Genomic DNA, 19,319 nt, shown 5'->3' with positions numbered 1-19,319 from the left:
AAACAGTAGCCTCGCTCTAAGGCAGTGGTAGCCAACTTAGAGATCCAGAGGTGCACTAAGGCCCAACCCCCTTTTTGACCCTGGAAAAAGCAGTCACAAAATACCCAAGGAGGCAGCAAACACATAATAATTATGGTGTATACTCTATGTATACCTGAACTCCCCCCAATGCAGGAAAAAGAAAAAGGAATCAAAATTGTGGTTGTGTCCATCTGCTGACTTGGCCCTGACTACTGTACCTTAAGAACTCCCCAAAATTGTGACGCCCCCTCTCCTGCCCACCAACATTTGTCCATCTCTGCTGTAAGGGTTCTGTCAAACTATCACCCAACTAAGTAGATGCCTCCTAGGTGAAAATGTTAAACAAAAGCTTAAACATTCTAAACGTTCCAAGTGATTAAAACTTTTGGAATGCATGGAAACTAGAAGCACGTTTCGTGCCCATGGCATTTGCATGGCTAGATTTTCCTTTACAATTGACCTCTAGCCCATATCTCCCAGCATTATCCACATTTTGCTTTGGCATTAAAATTTGGGTTTTAATGCCAAAGAATTAGAGAAGAGCATGCAGTTGAGTGCCTAGTATGGGGCTTTTCAACCTTGGCCACTTTAAGATGTGTGGACTTCAGCTTCCAGAATTCCCCAGTACTCATTTTAAAGTGGCCAAGGTTGAAAAACACTGGCCAAAATAATTAAGGCTACTAGAGTTGGGCTGCAAAAATCCAGAAAACCAACCACTAGATGGCAGCCAAATTTTATCTCTCTCTCTGCTATCATTTACTAGTTTCCCAGATTTGTGCAGCCCAGATCTGGTAGCCCTAAGAATGTTAGAAGCTAAATTTTGTTGCAAATAGAAATAGGAGCCCAAACCTAACTGCCACGATCATCTGCATACTTAACAAAATAATAATTGTAATAACAGATATTTTGGCTTATTCTGAAGAGGAGTCTTTTTCTTTTTTTTTTTAATTAAAAGCACACTGGGTTTGAGGTCTGCCATATGTATTTCTGTTATTTGTATATGGCATTATTTTATACAGTGGCCTGCGCAGCTTCGGTGCTATCCACTTGCAGTGGTAAATGTCAAGGGAAGGAACAGAGCCAAAAGACAGAAAGGCGGTCCAGGGAAGAGTTGGGGAAGTTTGCAAGAGTTAAGTACTTATGCTTTCATACCGAAGTATACAGAGTTTTTAATTCAGTGACGACAGTCTGCTTCTCTTCATTCTCACCGGTCAGGGGTCATCAATCTGCCAAAACAGAGCGCCTGCATCGCAGAGAATCACAAACAATTCATCACCGTGGAGGCAATTGTCAGATTAAGTAGTATTAATCAAGCCAAGTTCGGCGTGCAGTTGGAAGACGGTAGCAGAGTTAAGTTCAATTGTATGTCTATTTTCCCTGAACAGAAAAACTGTCCAAGAAGATCATTCCCTAGATGGATTATTTTCTCTCTGAAAACAGATGTTTGGGCTTTCAAGAGGCAAGTCCAGGTACAGCTTGAGCTCAGATGCTCTGCTCATTTATTCAAGTCTTTTAACAGAGAGTAGCTGAACCCAGGACTGCTCCGTGTTGACTGAAAATTAGAGATTGGGGAAAAATAGCTTCGCCTCACAAGACTCTCCCCCATGTATCAGTAAATGGAGAAGATGCTTTGGCAGAAGGTAGATTATAAATCAGATTAAATTACTGGGGCCCTTAAAAAGCATTCCTGGGCACCAAACACCCCCACTTGGGAGTCTCTTGGGACTCTCTAAACTCCCTATAAGCCTCACCTATTTTCTATTTTATTTTCAAAGCTTTTTCTTCATTAAAGAATAAACATGGAAAATCAACGTACTGTGCAGCTAAGCATCATCTTCATTGCCAATCATTTATTAGAGATACACCCCACCTTTATTTTGTACCACGCAAGGCAGTGTACATGTTTTCCAATAACCACCTCCCTGTTTTTGAGAGTTGGTCTGTGTGTGACTAGCCCAATGCCCCGCAGCCAGCTTACATCCCTGAAGACTAAAACTCACAATTTCCTAGTTTCTAGTCCAACACCTTAACCAACTGCACCAAATTGGCTCTCATGTTTCTGCACTCTGCGTACAATGCAGAAGTATTTGTAGAAAACAAAAATGCTGTGGGGAACAGCACAGTGGTCCTTTTAGGAGCATGTCCAGATGGTTAAGAGTACCTGGAAAGCTGTGCAGGATGGTGGACAGCAATCTCATCAATTTGCCTTCTGATAAGTAGGCGTTTTGTCCTTCATGACCATCCCCCAATGGCCAGATGAGTGCATTTCAGAAGAAAAAAGGAAACATTCACGTTTATAGCAGGTGGTAGATCTAAGCGATCTTGGCTGACCTTGAAAACCTAAGCAGGTGAAATCCAGGAAGGAAGACTACTTGGAAAACCTTGTGTTACAAGGTAGACTAAAAAGTTGAAAAAAAATTCTTGGAAAGCATCACTTTCAACTTATTTCTGTATTGTTAAGGACAACAACCCTACATGTGTCCATGAAATCACCAGGATTTGAGGTTGACTTAAAATTTGTGATAGCAGAAGGCAACACCTAGCCAGCTTTAACGTATCTTAAAGAAAAATAATTAAGCAAGGCGAGTAGTGGAGTCCTTGGGGTTCTCCGAGCTTGGTTCTTCTCTTGCAAACGTTTCAAGGTGAACATTTGGATGAATTTGGGTGAATATTCAAGATGAATATTTGGATGGGAAACAACCAGGAAATCCCATGGCTTTCAATTTGACTAGGATTAAAAAAAAAAAACCCTGAAAAAAGGCAGTGACAAGCCACTTCTGTATTATTTCCAGGAAAACATGCTCATATAGTTCCAGAAGTAGAACTTGATTCTAAGAAGACTTCACCTTACTTTAGTTAAATACTCAAATCTTAAGCACAAATGCATTTAGTTATTGCTCAAACTTTTTCCACTCACTCTTTATGTTACACATATGGGCCTGTTTGCTGGCATGAGCTCATTCCCCAAGATTCTGGAGTATTGATTTTAAACTGAAGCCAGCAACAGGATACATCTTTAAAAACAAAAAAACAAACAGGTTTTGCCTGCATATGTAAAATTATGGTTCCCAAAATACTGCCTGTCGATCAGACACTATCTCAAGCAGCGTGTCCATTTTTGGCATGAAAAAATTAGCAAATGTGAAACTGGTCCAAAGACAACTAAGGCGATCAGAGACTAGAAACTTAGGTTGTGTGAAGACAGATGGAAGGAACTAGGAATATTTAGCCTCAAGAAAATAAAACCAAGCAGCAGCATGATAGCACTTTTCAAATACTGGAAAAGATGTCATATAGGAAAAGGTCAAAGCCTATTGTCTGCCCAGAATGCAGGGCACAGAATACTAGATTTAAGTTTTATAGATGTTGAGGGTGTTTTTATTTGGATTCCTGGACAAATTGCTATTAGCGACCTGAAGAGGCCTAACTTCGAGTCCATATTTCTTTCAGCCAGTTCCATCTTTGTAAGCTAAAAAGGTACCATTATCTGTTGTCTTATTGCCAAATAAGTGTCATGGCTGTGACTTTATCAAGCTGGGTCTTGGTTTATTCAGACATGGGACCTTGAGGCAGAAGTTCCAACTGTCTCATGAAGATCAGAGATGAGATACAAAAGTATGTCAGATCTCAGATGGCATACACTTAACATTTGTCACTGAGCTGAATGCAGCTGACATTGGCACTGACATCAGCAGTAACATGGAGACCATCTCCATGGTGGCCCTTCTTATGGGATAACTTCATCTTTGCCGATTTCCAACATGATGTGTTTCAGGTATCTTCTGAATGCTTTATTTTTAATATACAGGCAGTCCTCACTCATTCAGCGACCATTCAAAGTTATGACAGCATCCTTGAAGTCGTGGCTGCCGCAGTATCCTCATGGTCACATGATCACAATTCTGTTGCTTGGCAACCACCTCACTATGAAATTGCAGTGGTTCATGGTCATGTGATCACCATTTGCGACCTTCGCTGCTGACTTCCAACAAAGTCAATTGAGAAGGTGGCAGGTCATAAATGGCAATCACGTGACCGCAGGACGCTGCAACCACACAAGATTCGCCTAATGACAGCAACTGGGACTGTTGGAACTGCTGCCATAAGTTGGTGCGGTCACATGTCGTCGCGCCTTAGTACCAGGTCACTTAACGGTGGAATTTCTGGGCCCAATTACCATCAGTAAGCAAGGACTTCCTGTAATCTTTTTTTTTTTTAACAAAGCAATCATTAATCTCAAAGAAAAAAAATGAAAAAAATTAATACAAACTAAAAATACAAACTAAGAGGGTGGAAAAAGGAAACCCCCCCCTATATTTTATACTTACCAATAGTCACTGGTTTACCAATGAACTCACTACTATAATATGAACAATTCAAGATACTATTATAAAATTTCATGGAATCTCTGCCATAGTAACAAATATTGCTGTCTCTTTTGATAAGTAGAGAATATTGCCTTTTCTAAAACAGATAAATCACACATTTTTGACAGCCATTCCTTGACATCTCGAATATCACTTCTGAACACTTACCTTTTCATGTTGCCATTTCCCCATCAATTAGGAAAGAATCCCTGCTAATATTTGTGTTTAACAAAATGTTTTTATCCTGGCTTTTATCCTGTTTTTTTTTTTATCCCATTTTTATTTTAAAACACCACTTTGGGGTCCTTTGTAATGGAAAGTGGTCTTGAAATACTTTTAATAATATAAAAATTCTGGTTTTATTCGAACAGAAAATACATAATTTACATATTGTGCTCCAACTTTTTAAAAAGCCTGTTGCAATAAATGACATTTAGAACCTTAAACAGTAGTTGCATTTGCTTTCTTTTATTAGAAAAAATACTCCAGCAAAGTCTACAATCATCTGTCAATTATGAATGGCATACAAGAGATTCATGAAACAATAAGATTTTAAAAAATGCAAATACAAACTATATTTGAAAACACCTATTTGGCAATGTTATACTTTTTAAAGAAAAGAGAACCCAAGCAATTGCAGATGACCATTTAATGAAGATAAAGCAGTAATTGAAGTGCTTAAGCAAAATTAAAGACAAAACAAACTGCATCTGTTTTAAATAGTTACATTGCCACAGACCTTTATGAAATACCATTGTCAAACAACTACAGTATTCCAGAACCATTCCATGTCAGCAGTGCTTCTAATCTGCACATCGATAATAAATTTAAATGTTTGTGAAAACATTCTAAATCCACTGGGAACCAAACAAGCATTTTACCTTCATTAAGGCAGCTCTCCTTGTACAATTTGGAAAAAAAAGCCAACTTCTATCTCCAGAAACTTTAGAGTTTAATTAATTTATTTGTTGTTTAATTAAAAAAAATAGTGTAAAAAAAGTCACTGTAGTAATGCAAAAAATAACAATAAAATAAAATTAAAAAAAAATCCTCCTAAACAGGGAGGGTTAATCATGCAGTTTGACTGCATATAGCCACCTTATTAATTCATTTATTTTACATTTGTTCCTTCCAACAAGCAAGGAAAAAGATTGATTTCATATCCAAGTTCAGCAGTGAGTGCTGTAAACTTTCTATGGATATTATGCATCCTTCAAAGATTTCTGAAAGGATATTTCATGTGTTTTGTTCTTACAACAGTAGTATACAGTCTCTTAGAAGTCCAAAAGACTTATTATTGTTAAGAAAGGTGCTTGCTTTAAACAAATTCTGGCAGCGCTAACGACATACAATATCCTTCAATATTATTTCTACCATAATATATACATTTTAACTTCCATGCCTCTAGGAAAAAACATCTACAATACATTTTGTGATATAAAAATATATTACAAATCTGCAAAACTATTTACAAGCAATGTCCCATTCTCTATATGCAACTTTTTTTTGTCTCCATATAAGACAAACAAGGTACACAAGTTTTCTATTCCTGTAGGTTTAAAAAAATCCGTAATTTCTTGCTTAATAAAGTGAGGAAGCAATTTAACTCTTTTCATAGCCAACTTTGGTGCATAAACGATTGTATTTTTAAATGCTTCTTTTTAAAAAATACTTTTTTTTTTTTTTTTTTGGACAAACAGAAACATTTAGGCCAAAAGAAGGGGAAGGGAGAAGATAGAATCTTTAAAAGCAAGCTGGAGTTCTGAAAGCCAAATAGAATATAAAACCAATGTTGTTCTTTTTTTTTTTGTATAGATATTATTACAGTCTGATTAACGTACAGTAATAGCCTTATGAAGAGGATCAGATATACAGCAACACCCAACATTGATAACCTCCCCTGAATATGAGAATGAATGAATGAATGAATGAATGAATATGAATGAATGAATTAATGAATGAATGAATGAATGAATGAATATATATATATATATATATATATATATATATATCTCAATCAATCAATCAATCAATCAATCAAAGTATGCCACCACCATTTTGCTTAAACATGATACTACCACTTAAGGTTTTGTGATTGGACACCACAAGTTCACTAAAGTGACAACTGAGACTCTCCACCAAGAATTCTCTCTAGCTGTTGCTTATCAATGATGAGATTCAAAGAGTTTGCTTACAAAAAAAATTAGTAACATGAGTAATAGTAACAACTGCAAGGATGGTTTTTACTTGGCAATTCAGCCACTGTCAAGTTCATCCAATACAATTTTCAGAAAAGTCACTAGAAAAAAAAATGGTGAGCATGCTGGAGGAACCCTTGCTTCACCTCTTATTGTACCATCCCATTAAGGTATATTAGACATTTATATATAATATATCCCGTAGATGCATCAACTTCATTCACAGAATGGTTAGACCAATCATAAGCTGGCAGCAATTGGGTACAGAGGGGTGTGCATGCCTTGTGTGTGTCAGTGGATGAAGGTAAAGGACTCAAGGAATGTGCAATTCTAATTCCATGGTCAGTGACTAAGACGGTAGATTAGATGCCCCCGCCAAGTCGACTTTTACCTCTTCAACCTCTTCTGTGGCATGGTTCTAGAAGGAAAAGGAAACACAGCATTGGTGGCGTCTCAAGAAAGTTTAACTTGTCCTGGTTAACAGGTTCTTCCTGTTGGAAATTAAGATGGAATTACATAGAAATACTTCTACTGTCAAGAAAGGGACAGGTGCTCTTTCTGAAGGCACAACCAGGTTGAAGTCAGTGGAAAAAATTAAGTATTTCAAACATCTGGAAGCAGAAGGAAGTCCTTATATCTGTTTAGTTCTTCAGACATTGATATGAACTGTAACCACGTCCTATTATCTTTCAGAAAAGGGGGAAATAACTCCACAGAAGATATTCATACTAATCAAAAACAGACTCACATCTCTCACTTTGCAAAAAAGATTAAGGTTTTCATCTTTCACATACTTAGCAAGCTGTGGCCAGTATAAAGTATAAAGTTTCAAAGCTATAGCTATCAAAGTATTTTCCATTATTTCTGATGGGAACATCTGCCCTGCTCCCATTGTACCTCTGACCAAGACTGCAATTGCCAAAAAGCCTTTTGTGTATATCCTCAAAGTTTAATATATTTAATTAAGAAACAGACTAAAAATTCCTGAAGTCAAAAATTGGTGCCAGAAATTGCTGTCAGGTCTAAAATATGACATTACATTATTGTATTGTATAGAACAGAAAGCCCAAGAAAATGTTAAGGGGTATAGCTGTTTTGCAATTGACAATTATGATTACTTCTGTTAAATAATATTTGTTAACATCATATATTTTCCCAAGACAAAATTTAAGTGGATTAATCTCAAGTATGAGAAATGAAAGGTAAGCTGAAAAGTTTATTGGACTCAGATGAGCCTAAAGTATGCATTTTTATAACAATACAGCTGTGTTTGGAAGTTGTTAGAAAAAGACTAGCCTGAACACACTACGACGACTCCACAACATTTTGGGCCAATGTCTTTCCTATCTCTGCATCCCTGAGATTATTTATAACAGTGCATGTTAGGCATTAGAACCTGGAGCTTCTAACAGTTAAAAGGCCCAAGGGCAGCAAAACATTAGTTATATCTTTAACTGCACTCCACCATGTTTGCATAAATCAGTTCTCTTCTACAGTTTTTCAGATTACCTTTGGGGGAAAAATGTACAGAAGATACAGTTATAAACACCTACAGCATTTTCACAAAATCAACTTTATGAAAAATATTAGAGGATCCAATTATACAGTAATGTTCAAAAATAAATTATGATAGGTCTGTCCCCATCCCCAAAGTGAAAAGAAAAAGGCATTTAATTTGTTTGTTTAAATTGCACTGAGCACCAAGGTCTTAAAGTAATACTATATGTATTACAGGCTGAACATAATGTGATATTTTTTAAAAACATAAATTTGGACTTTAAAAAATTGGTATACAAACCAGCATGTGATCTTAAGAGAAGTGATCTTTCAGGATTCCATTGAATGTACCTCCTTTACTAGACTTTCTGTACACCAAGCACAAAAAAGTAAAATACACTCGGTAAATACACATATTTACCAGCCAGAGTTCAAGTTCAAAAACAGTCATGTGACCTCAGGCCTCGAAACTTAACTTCTGGATGCTGTCAAAATAATGAAATGTTTCTTCATCTTCTTCTTCTCCCTAACATCTGCCAAAAAGTATTAGGGAAGGCAAAGGTAATTATCAAGGAGGAATGGTACTGACTACTTTGGCTTCCTGCACTGATTGCTTTGGTACAGCTTCAAAAAGTTACGCAAGGCATAAAGTCACATTGAGCAAAGAGAACATCCAGAAATGCGGAAGTTTACCTGTATATGTTTGGGTCCAGAAGCAAAGCTGTATCTTTTGGTAGTTTTGATAAATGAACTACTTTAGTTTTTAATTGATGTCTTTCACTTTCATTTACCCACACATCAGGAAGACTATGAATAAAATAAAATATTCAAAAAAGGTCAGTGATCCGCTCTCCATAATCACTACTGGTAAAAGCAGGTGCTGTCAACAGTTATGGGAAATCCACATCAATGTTGCACTGGCAAAAGGGTTTAGCTGGAAATCTGCTTCTATGTGAGCATCGCAATCAGCCCAAATGTTGCTGGACTGGAATTCCAAAATCCTTTGCTACAGGCCAAGGCTCCCCTGCAAAAGGCTTCACCCCTCTTATGAAGCAACATGAGAATGTTAACCAGGGGCTGGCCCAAGGCTTCTTCCAGTTTAATTCTACCACATTAGCTATGACGATTGGGATATGAGACTTGACAGCATTACATGCCTAAATTAATCACTTGGATGTATTAAATTCTATGGCACTTTCCAGAAGCTATCTATGATGTGTCAATAGCCCAAAGCTATCTATGCGAAATGATAGGAAGGATGCCACTTGGGCTCTGAGGACAGCATTCTCAACAATGTATGGCCGCATAATGAAACAGTGGGTTGTACACAATGAAGAGGCAAAGATGCAAGATTTTGAATTCCTCAAAGCTTATTATGGGTGTACACTCCCACAGGCTGGCAATGCCACAATTGAACTGGGAAGAAGCTTAATAAGAAGCCTAATACCTATTTGGAGCTTTTCAAAATCCCACATAAGTATTAATCACAATAATTGATAGTATTATTCAAAATAATGGGACCTCCAGGCAGTGTCTTTATTTAAATCTCCATGCATTATCTCTTCAAAGCTAACTAAAAGGCAAGTTTCAAATACGTTTTAGTTAGTGAAAAACCTAAAACCTTTCTCAATTTGGGAAACTGAGCTATAACTGTCTATTTTTTGAAAAGCAATGGCAAATATTTGAAAGACAATTCCCACAAATTAATTTTGGCCAATTTTAAGGAGCATTTCAAAAGGTAATTGAAATTGACATTTCAACCTGTTGAGTTAAATTGAATTAAGTTAAAATAGAATTGTGCCTCTGTTGAAAAGGAAATGAGAAAAGGAGATGCCTGTTGCATATGTGAATATATTGGCTAGAAATTGCTAGATTCTGATGCTCTGTACTTTTGCTTACTGAAAAAAATAACGAACAGTTAGTAGGTCCAAATGAGCTTTGATGCTTTTGATAGTGGTAATGAACGTATTTTTGCCTAAGGATTTTCAAAGTCTTTTAGCAGCTGCTTGTATGGAGTTAACAAGGTAACAAATGGTTTCTACCTTCAGAAAAGGTGACACTTCACATGTATCTTCAAAGAGGAAACTAAGGAAGAACATTCACCAATATTTACTGTACTTACTTATTATATAAGTAAGAATATTTCTGGTACTGCCCACCCTTTCAGTTTAATTTTGGAAAAGTGCTAATTAACATGCGGCTAAGGCATGAATTCTTTTCAATATGTTAAGCACCTCAAACAAAAATTAGCCGAGGCTATGGATGTCTTCAGCATTGCAGTAAGTGTGAAAGTCGCTTTCCATTTTGTTTTCCTTCTTATGTACATTCAAATGCATGAATTAATTTCATAATTGTAATTCTCCATCATAGCTTTATGATAGTTCTATAAGCTTGAGTAACACAAAACTTCTGTTCGGCCTATTGTAAACTCTACGTGTGCTTGTATAAGGTATATGAAATATTCTAATTTCTGCAAGTGCCCAAATTATGTATTACTGGGACTATGTATACTCACATATCTTCTGGAGTCCAGTGAAGCAGCAACTTAATTTTTCCAGAATCCTCTTTTCTTTTAGCTATTACCTAAAAGCAACCATGAGAAAAGTGACTCCAAGCATTTCTTTAAGTTCTTTCTTGATTCCCTGCCCTGAAAAGATCTGGTCCAAATGCTTTATGCCAATAAGCACAAGTGTCTTGGGATGCATTTTTTTTCATAGATTCTGATGGCCATTTTCTCTAAAAGCAGCTTACTTCTGAGATGATGTTCAAATTCATGTGAGATGCTGCTAATGCATGTGTACATTCCCTTTTAATCTCTGCCCTCATCTCCTGTAACTGCCTTTCTCAAATCTGAGACATTCCCATGCTGCCACCCTAAAACATCTGGAGCGTATCCAGTTGGGGAAAGCTTTCATATGTTATTTATTTTGCACCCTATGGAAGAAAACAATAAGTTTCTTAGCCTGCCTCATGCAAGACATATCAAATTGGGTGTTTGGCCTTCAGCTTGATTCATGAAGAGACTGCATAAAGAAATAGTTCAAGCCCAAAACTGAAAACATCTCGATGTTCTGCAAAAATATTAATGTCGGGATAAAAGCAAGACAAAAAAGCTTGTAATTGCAGGTTTCAGACATATTTCTAGAATTCTATATCCGGTGTACAGGTCCTGGAGCAGTTTCCAAAGCTAATGGGTCATTGAGAAATTCAGAAGCATGCAGATAAAGAGGTGTGGATAGGCTGCTTGCAGAAATATAAAAACAGGACTTAAATGCCATGGAGTAAGAGGGAGTCATTTAGGCTGACTCCCAACTTCTGATCACTCAAAAATTTTCTAGTCTGGCTTTTCCCTCAAGTGTTAGGGCCATGTTGTTAGCGGAGCACAATATAGGCAAGTCTGGGGATTGAGAGTTATATATGAGGTGCCTCGGCTTTTCTATTTTGTATTTATTATATTTGTTTTTAAATGTATTTTTGTTTTATACTGGTTTGTGTTGTTAGCTGGCCAGGGTTGTTTGGTTAAGATGGTCAGCCATATATATTTTCTAAATGAATAGAAAAAGCAAGTCCCTCTCAAGTGTGGGGGCTCTGGTAAGAAAATCAGGAAAGGAGTTGATTAGAGAAAGCAGCAAAAACTGAAAGTATTCATTGTGTAAAACCAAGAGAAATACTGCATATTTACTCTGTTTTGGAAAGCTGTCTTGCCTACTAAGCTCAAAAGCTACACACAGTTTCTCAAAGAAAATCATAGTTCATCCCAATGTTTTGAACTAATTAGGGGACAGGATTTTGTCACAGGAGCTTCCAACTTCTCACCTGATATGAAGAGTAAGATGATTGTACATTACTATTTTCCTACCCTGCATGCCAGTTTTTTTACACTTGCTTTAAAAAAACAACTCAAAAGCTTCAATGCAGCATTATTAGCAAATCTATACCTGCATTTTTGAAGGCAATCTTTCAAAGAAAGTATACAATATTTTCAAATACTAGTGAAGTATTCTAGCAATCTTCAGCAACACTTATATTTGAACAAAAATACAACAGTATTAAATATGATAATAAAAAATGGCAAAAAAAAAACTGGCTACAAAAAGGTTGATCATAAAACAATTTCTAGACTTGGAAATTAGAAGTGGTGTAAAACATGATTAAACTAGTTTTACCTGTTTCCATGTTATTTTCTTACAATTAAGATAGGTGCAAGATGGATTTGGGAGAAACACCATGTCTGGAATACCGTAACTTTATTTTCAAGTCTATGGAAAGCATTTCACAAATACAACAGCCAACAAACAGGGGGCCCAATTGGCCAAATACTATATTTTATGTATCAATCAAGATATCAACAGGCAATGATAGAAAAGTTTAACTCATAGTTACATCTGAGGTAAATAACCTGGTGTCCTTCAAACATTTTGGACTATCATTCCGTTCTGACCTTCTATGGTCAGAATATGGCCAGTAGTGAGGTATCATGAAAGCTCTAGTCCAAACCATCTGGAAGGCATTGATTTCAATACCCTTTTTGTGGATTCAGAAGATCCCCCAGAAGGTACTTTACCAAGTAGCAACAATGAACCTTCTTATCTAGGGCAATGGGGGGAAAGCAACAGCTGAAGTTCCCCGTGAAGAGAAACTCCATGAAACCTATTTTCTAAGCTTCTGTTATTATCTTGGTGAGAAGAAACTTGTATGGGGAGGCATTTGCTCAGACCTTCAAAGCAGGGGCAAATAGCCACAAGTCAGCTATCAGAGTATTATTGCTAGCTTTATCTTCAAATGGTTGCATGACCATTCATGGGACTGCAAAGATTCTGACAGAGAATGGTATCTTCCACACAAAACTAACTTTCCTATTTTCTACTGTAGACTTTCTGAAAAGTCAATCTTTACCAGGAATGAAGGTTACATATATGCAAATGGAGTTCTGCTGACCTCTCCTGGAGAACAACAGAAATAACTCAAAGATGTTACTCTTCCATATTACACTGTTTAGCTTCAGCCACTAAATGTTTTGAAATGTGTAGTGCACTCATATAGCATCTGCCTGCAACTCCTTAAAGCAGCTGGGTCTTTTCTCAGAATTTTATTGCAGAGTGTTGATATAATTCTCTTTCTCAGAATCAGACATTATATTTAGATCCTCAGAATCACAGTCTTAAGATCTGAAAATGTTGATGATTTGTATGCTTCTACCTCCTTTCTTCTCAAGCTACTTATTGATTCAGTGGAGCCTAATCAGACACAGATGAACAATAACCTCCAAGCTGTGATCTGGAATCATGTTCTGAAGGAGAGTAACAAGAGATTTCAAGCTAACTATAATCAGTCCAACTTCATCCTAGAAAGCAACATCTTAAGCAGCAATGGCTCTCCTGGGGGCTTCTGTCCAAGTGAACCTGGTCTGGTCCCATCTCCTTCTCTATCACCAAGACAGCCAGCCCACAGACATTCTGATATGTTGCAAAAGAAAACTGGAGTATGGCTGTGAAGCACTTTGCACCAAGTGTAAAAAGGTGTGTAATCAGGACACTTGCTGATAAAGAGAACTTATACAAGAACAGCAAATACTCTGTTTCAGATGGTAAGTACCAACTCAAAGAAGGGTGGGGGGAATGAGCCATCACATATGCAGCCAAATGGTCAGAATCATTCTCTCTTTTTATGACAATTTTGTAAGTGGGAATAAGTGGAGGTGACTAAAATTTAGAGCAGGAGGAAGCAAAAGTTCTTCAGTTATCCTGAACAATAACTCCCGCAAGTCTCACCAATGACCTTGCTAGCTAGAGCAAATAAGAATATGAGTTAAAAATCAGGGGAAACTCTGGAAATGATGGAGGGACATCTGTATATATCATGACATGCTCAAAAATATACTGGAACCAAGCAGAGTAGAACTATTCAAATCACTCTTTTCCTTATGGTGAATAGGGTCATATCACAATTCTTGCCATCTTTTCGACACTTACGAAAATAAAACTATTTTCTCTCATTACTGCTTTTAAACAAGATAGGGAATTCTTTCCAATCTCTTTACCAGCAGTGGCCATAGGAAGTATTCATATTTTCTTCTCTGCAATCACACTCCTCTCACCCTCAAGTCCTGCGCTGCTACCCCATTGTGGTGATGGGTGTTCCTAGGAGAGATGAGTGAAGAACACCAGGAATACACACCAAAAGTATATATTCCTAGCAGGGTCACCCAAAGCATGAAGGTCATGTATATTGCCCAGCTAAAGCGAGGAGACACTTATATCAGGCAGCAGAGATACAGGAAGATGCTTGAGGCAGATGATCACTTTAATGACAACAGCAAAGTTTCCTACTACATGGTAAACAACTCCGGTGTTTTACCAAGAAACCACATGGATAGACAAGATAAAGTGACTGACAATACACTATCAGATAATGGATCCTTAGGTTGTATGGCACTCAACATGCCACTGAGGAAGATCTAAGGTTCTTTTGGAATACTAATGATGTTTATGACACAGCTCGATTAAACCCTTCAGGATGTCCAACTGCTGATGTTGCTGTGAGGAAGAAGAAAATCTGAAGCAGCAAAGATGGAATTATAGTGGGAACACAGAATGTAAAAGCATGAACATGGGATGCTCAACAAAGAAAAAGATAAGATGAACTGGTTACAGATTGACATCTGAAGCATCAGAGAACTGAAATTGATTGGAATTAGGCACTTTTAAGTCAGAAGATCATACTGTTTACTACTCAGAATACAAAAAACAAAGAAGAAAACTAAGAAATGGCACTGCTTTTATAGTAAGGAAGGATACAGAAGGGCAGTACTTGGGTACAATGGAATCAATGACCAAATAACATCAATTAAGACTTTAATATGATGTTCATCTAATTTTATTCTCCAACCACTGATGCAAGATGACAAGTTTTATGGTCAAGTTCAATCTGAAACTGACAGAACATGCAAGCAAGACGTGCTGCTTGTGGCTGGAGACTAGAATGTCAAAGTTAGAAATAATGAGGAAAACGTAGCTGGAATGTATGGTGCAGGAAACAGGAATTAAGGAGAACAAGTTATCAGCTTCTGATTTCTTTACTGATAACACATTCTTCAAGCAACCAAAACAAATTCTGAACACACAGACATCATCAGATGGAGAACACAGAAATCACACTGACTATATTATTGGTATAAGGAAATGCAACAGCTAAATTAATCAGCAAAGACATGGTCAGGGGCTGATTGTAGAAAAGATCATGATCAGATCGTGTGCAAGTTCCAAGTCAAGCTAAAGAGGAAGATCAAAGCCAACAGTTTCCACAATATAATCTTGAGCATATACCTACCATTTTCAAGGAGAATATCAGGAACTGCTTTGAAGTCCTGAACCTCACTGATAGAGAACCAGAGGAACTGTGGAATGAAATCAAAGAAGTTATAAAAGATAAACGTGGAACAAGACTGGCAAAGACCAAGAAATAGAAGAAACCAAACTGGATGTCAGAACAGATGGTGGAAATTGCCAGGAAGAGGAGGGAAGCCAAAGCCAAGAAAGACAAAGATCTCAGGAAGAACTTAACACAAAATTTTAGAGAGCTGTTAGATGAAACAAGGAACAGCATTAACAACAGCATCTGTATATAGAAAACAGAAACAGAAATAGAAAAATAAGGAAAAATTTCCAAAAGATCACCAAACTCAGAAAGAGGTTCCAATCTCAAATTTGTATGCTAGAATACACCAATGGACAGATAATAAGTAATTCAGAGAAGATCAAATAGAAATGGAAGGAGTATTTTGAAATACTATACAGTAGAGATGTCAACATCTAAGATACCTTTGAAGATATTCCCTACTTACAAGAGCCAGCAGCGCTAGAAGATGAAATTAGATCAGCACTCTGGTTGTTACAAGTAGGAAAGGTACAAGAATTGATGGAACATCTACAGAAACAGAAAACAACAGAAGAATCTGGTAATGGTTCTAATCACACTATGGCAGCAAATCCGGAATGACACAGCGGCTGGCAGATTGGAAGAGGTCAGTCTACATACCAATACCAAAGAAAGGAAGCCTAACAGATTGTACAAACTACTGCACAATATCTTTAGTTTCTGATGCTAGCAAAATTATGCTCAGTATCATCTAATGCAGATTATACCCCTAAATGGAAAAAGATGCCAGATATTCAAGCTGGCTTTAGAAAGGGCTAAGGAACAAGAGACATTATTGCTGATCACACTGGATAATTGAGAAAGCCACAGAATATCAGAAAGAAGTGAATGTGTTTTATTGACTACAGAAAGTCCTAGGACTGTGTTGACCATATTAATCTGTGGAATGTCCTTAGGAAATGAGACTCCCAAATCATCTCATTGTTCTCACTGAAATCGATACACAGAACAGAAAGCCATCGTCTGGATGGATTTTGGAAAAACAAACTGGCTACAGGTTGAAAAAGGAGTGAGACAAGGCTGTATCACCTTACTTATTCAAACGATATGCTGGATATATTTTGAGGGAAGATGGATTGGAAGAAGAGTGTGGTTTTAAAATTGGAGGAAGAAATATCAATAACCTGCTCTCTGCTGATGACACTTCTCTGATAGCTGAAAATGCAAATTATCTGCAAACTCTAATAATGAATGTCAAGGAACACGTGAAAAAAATGAGACCACAAGTCCATTAATTAAAGTCAAGGAGCATGTGAAAAAACTGAAACTATGATTAAATGTGAAGACAACAAAACTAATGACTACAGATATAGCTACCAATCTTAGAATTGACAGTGAAGACATTCATGTGGTGAATAACTTATGTGCCACAGACTAATACTTGACAGTATAGCAAGGAAGGTCTTGGAAAAGATATTCAGATGCCATGACATGGCTATATCTACAAAGATTAGAAGCAAACAATGGTTTTCCCTGTGACACTCTATGGAAGGGGAAGATGGACTCTGGAGAAGCTGGACTGAAAAAGTATTAACACTTTTGAACTTTGTTGTTGGAAAAGACTTTTAAGAATACCATGGCTAGCTATGAAAACAAACGAATGGATCATAGAACAAATCAATCCAGAGTTCTCACTTGTAACACAAATGACCCGGCTCAAATCATTTTGGACACATTACATGAAGACTTCGCTGTTTTGAGAAGTCTATAATGCTAGAAAAAGTGGAAGGAAAGAGAAAAAAAGGATGACCAGCAGCAAGGTGGATAGACTCAATTACAATTACTATGAATATAGCATTAAGAGACCTAAAAGGACAGATAATCCTGGAGAAAATCTATCTGTGTGGTCAATGAGAGTCAACACTGATTTGATGGCACTTAAGTAACAAGCGTGTGTTCCTAAATGCTGCAAGTATTTGTGTGTATGTGTGCACAGGGAAACATGGGGGTGGGTTGCACATATTCCTCTTTGGTTCAGAAAGGGTGACAGAAAGAAGGCAGGCCTAGAATGCAGGAGCCAGCAGCATTCTGAGCTACTACCCAATTACCTACCTCTTCAACAGGGACATCCTGATTCCCTTTTCCACAGCCCCTGGCCATATTGTGACAGTTACGGACCTTCATCTTTCTTTTGTCAGTTTCTCCTGTCACACCAGATTTGTCACATTGTGTTCTATTCTGAAGAGTCATCATACTGACGGACAGAGTTCTGAGCCTCTTTACATAATTTCTTTCCAACTTTCAACTAAGTCTGGTATAACTATTTAAAGTGCTAGGGTAGTATTCTGAGAGCAGGATTCAAATTGTCATTTATTCATGACTGTGGTCTAGTGGTTAAGGTGCTGAATGAGCCTCTGGGAAACCAAGGTTCTAGTCCTTTCTCAGCCATGGATTACTTTTAGCTGGTCACTCAAAACAATCTACTTCACAGAATTATTATGGAGAGAAAACTGAAGGCAGGAGTGCTATATAGGCCATGGGCTCCTGGAGGAAAGATGAGATATAAATCTAACCAACCAAAATATGAAATTTGTTGAGTAATCCTGGAGGAATCACAGCCTAAACAACTTTACAGGATATTCTGCTGTGAGGATAAAAGGAGGGGTACATGAACTGTATATATTCTTGGAAGAACAGCACAGAAATCTTTGTAAAAGACTTTTCCTACTACTTTTGAGCAACATTATATAAATTAAATTTGTGACTACAGTGCACAAAGATATAAATATCAGTGTAGAAATGCTGTTTCAAAATACTGGAGATCTTATAAATATACCAAGTATTGTAGGTAATAATACTTACAGTACTGTGGAATACAACGCTGTGGCCTTTTCCCAAACTTTCTATGTGAGCAGAAAGGTTAAAGCAAATAGCTCGATGTCGTATTGCGTCCAAGGTTTGTGCATCAAAGAAGTCATGAGGTCTTGCTAAGGAAGAAAAAAACAAAATAAAGCAAGCCTTCAACTATAATGCAAGACCATATGTAACATATTTAAATGTTCAGCTTTTCTGATCTTACTCAAGAGGGAAGAAAGATTTCTCCAGCGCACAGGCTATAAAACTGGATATACAGGTTGTCCCCAGTTTAAGAACGAGTTCCGTTCCCAAGGTCTGTCCTTAAGTTAAATTTGTATGTAAGTATTATTGTATAATACTGCATAACTAGTATTGTCTAATGAACTTGAACCATTGCGTATTTAACTCAAACTTTGCTACAATAGGCTCCGTTCTTAACTGAGGGTCTGTAAACTGGGGGTTCTTAACCCAGGGACTACCTGTACCTACAATTATCCTGTTTTTAAAATGGCAACCATCTTGTGGACATAATACAGTATGAACTGTTCATATCATGACTTTCTGGGTAGTCAGTTCTAATGTCAAACTTTTCTTACTATGACAAAGTCTTCTATTAACGTTTAATTGAAATTTGCCTTTTGTAATTTAAATGCATTATTCCATATCCTGCATTCAGGTGATAAAGGATAGGTCTGGACTTTTCCCTCTGTTAAATCTTTTTAGGCATTTGAAAACTGGCATTATATTTTCCTTTCAAAATTAAGCCTTCCCAGTTCATTCAATCTTAAATTTCTAGTCCCCAAATCAACCTTCCCATTTTTTAAAATAGGGGCTGTCCTTCAGTCACCCCCAACTTATTCACCCACACTGTGTCTGCACAATCATGTCTGGTGGCACTGTTTAAGGTTATCAGTTCCCTTCGAGGGAAAAATGGGGTGAAAATTCTCTTGCAGACCACTGTGATGTTTGCAATTTTTTTTTCTTTTTTTTTTGGTAAAATCAT

The 19,319-nt window shown here is 37.2% G+C and overlaps 1 protein-coding gene across 4 annotated transcripts in view; it reads right to left on the bottom strand.

Annotated features, from left to right (window-relative positions):
* Positions 1–6,183: 6,183 nt before the first annotated feature.
* AEBP2 (AE binding protein 2) overlaps positions 6,184–19,319 on the bottom strand; it is a 41,980-nt gene continuing 28,844 nt past the window's right edge. For 2 of the 4 annotated variants that reach the window (XM_025168455.2, XM_088141333.1), the window contains 5 exons: positions 18,323–18,447; positions 10,599–10,666; positions 8,777–8,890; positions 8,385–8,451; positions 6,184–7,004 (listed from right to left, as the gene is read on the bottom strand). In XM_025168455.2, the coding sequence (XP_025024223.2) occupies positions 8,397–8,451; positions 8,777–8,890; positions 10,599–10,666; positions 18,323–18,447 (362 nt within the window). In that variant the 3' untranslated portion in view covers positions 6,184–7,004; positions 8,385–8,396. The remainder of the gene's footprint in view (positions 7,005–8,384; positions 8,452–8,776; positions 8,891–10,598; positions 10,667–18,322; positions 18,448–19,319) is intronic. The other 2 variants (XM_088141332.1, XM_007420938.4) reach the window with 1 other exon arrangement.

The sequence above is a fragment of the Python bivittatus genome, unplaced genomic scaffold (genome assembly GCF_059951505.1).
Source record: "Python bivittatus isolate LINGU-HERP-01145 unplaced genomic scaffold, Pbiv_v1 ctg000330_np1212, whole genome shotgun sequence".
Classification (NCBI taxonomy): Eukaryota; Metazoa; Chordata; class Lepidosauria; order Squamata; family Pythonidae; genus Python; species Python bivittatus.
The sequence above is the reverse complement of the archived record's forward strand: the minus strand, read 5'-3'. Positions and strand labels throughout refer to the sequence as shown.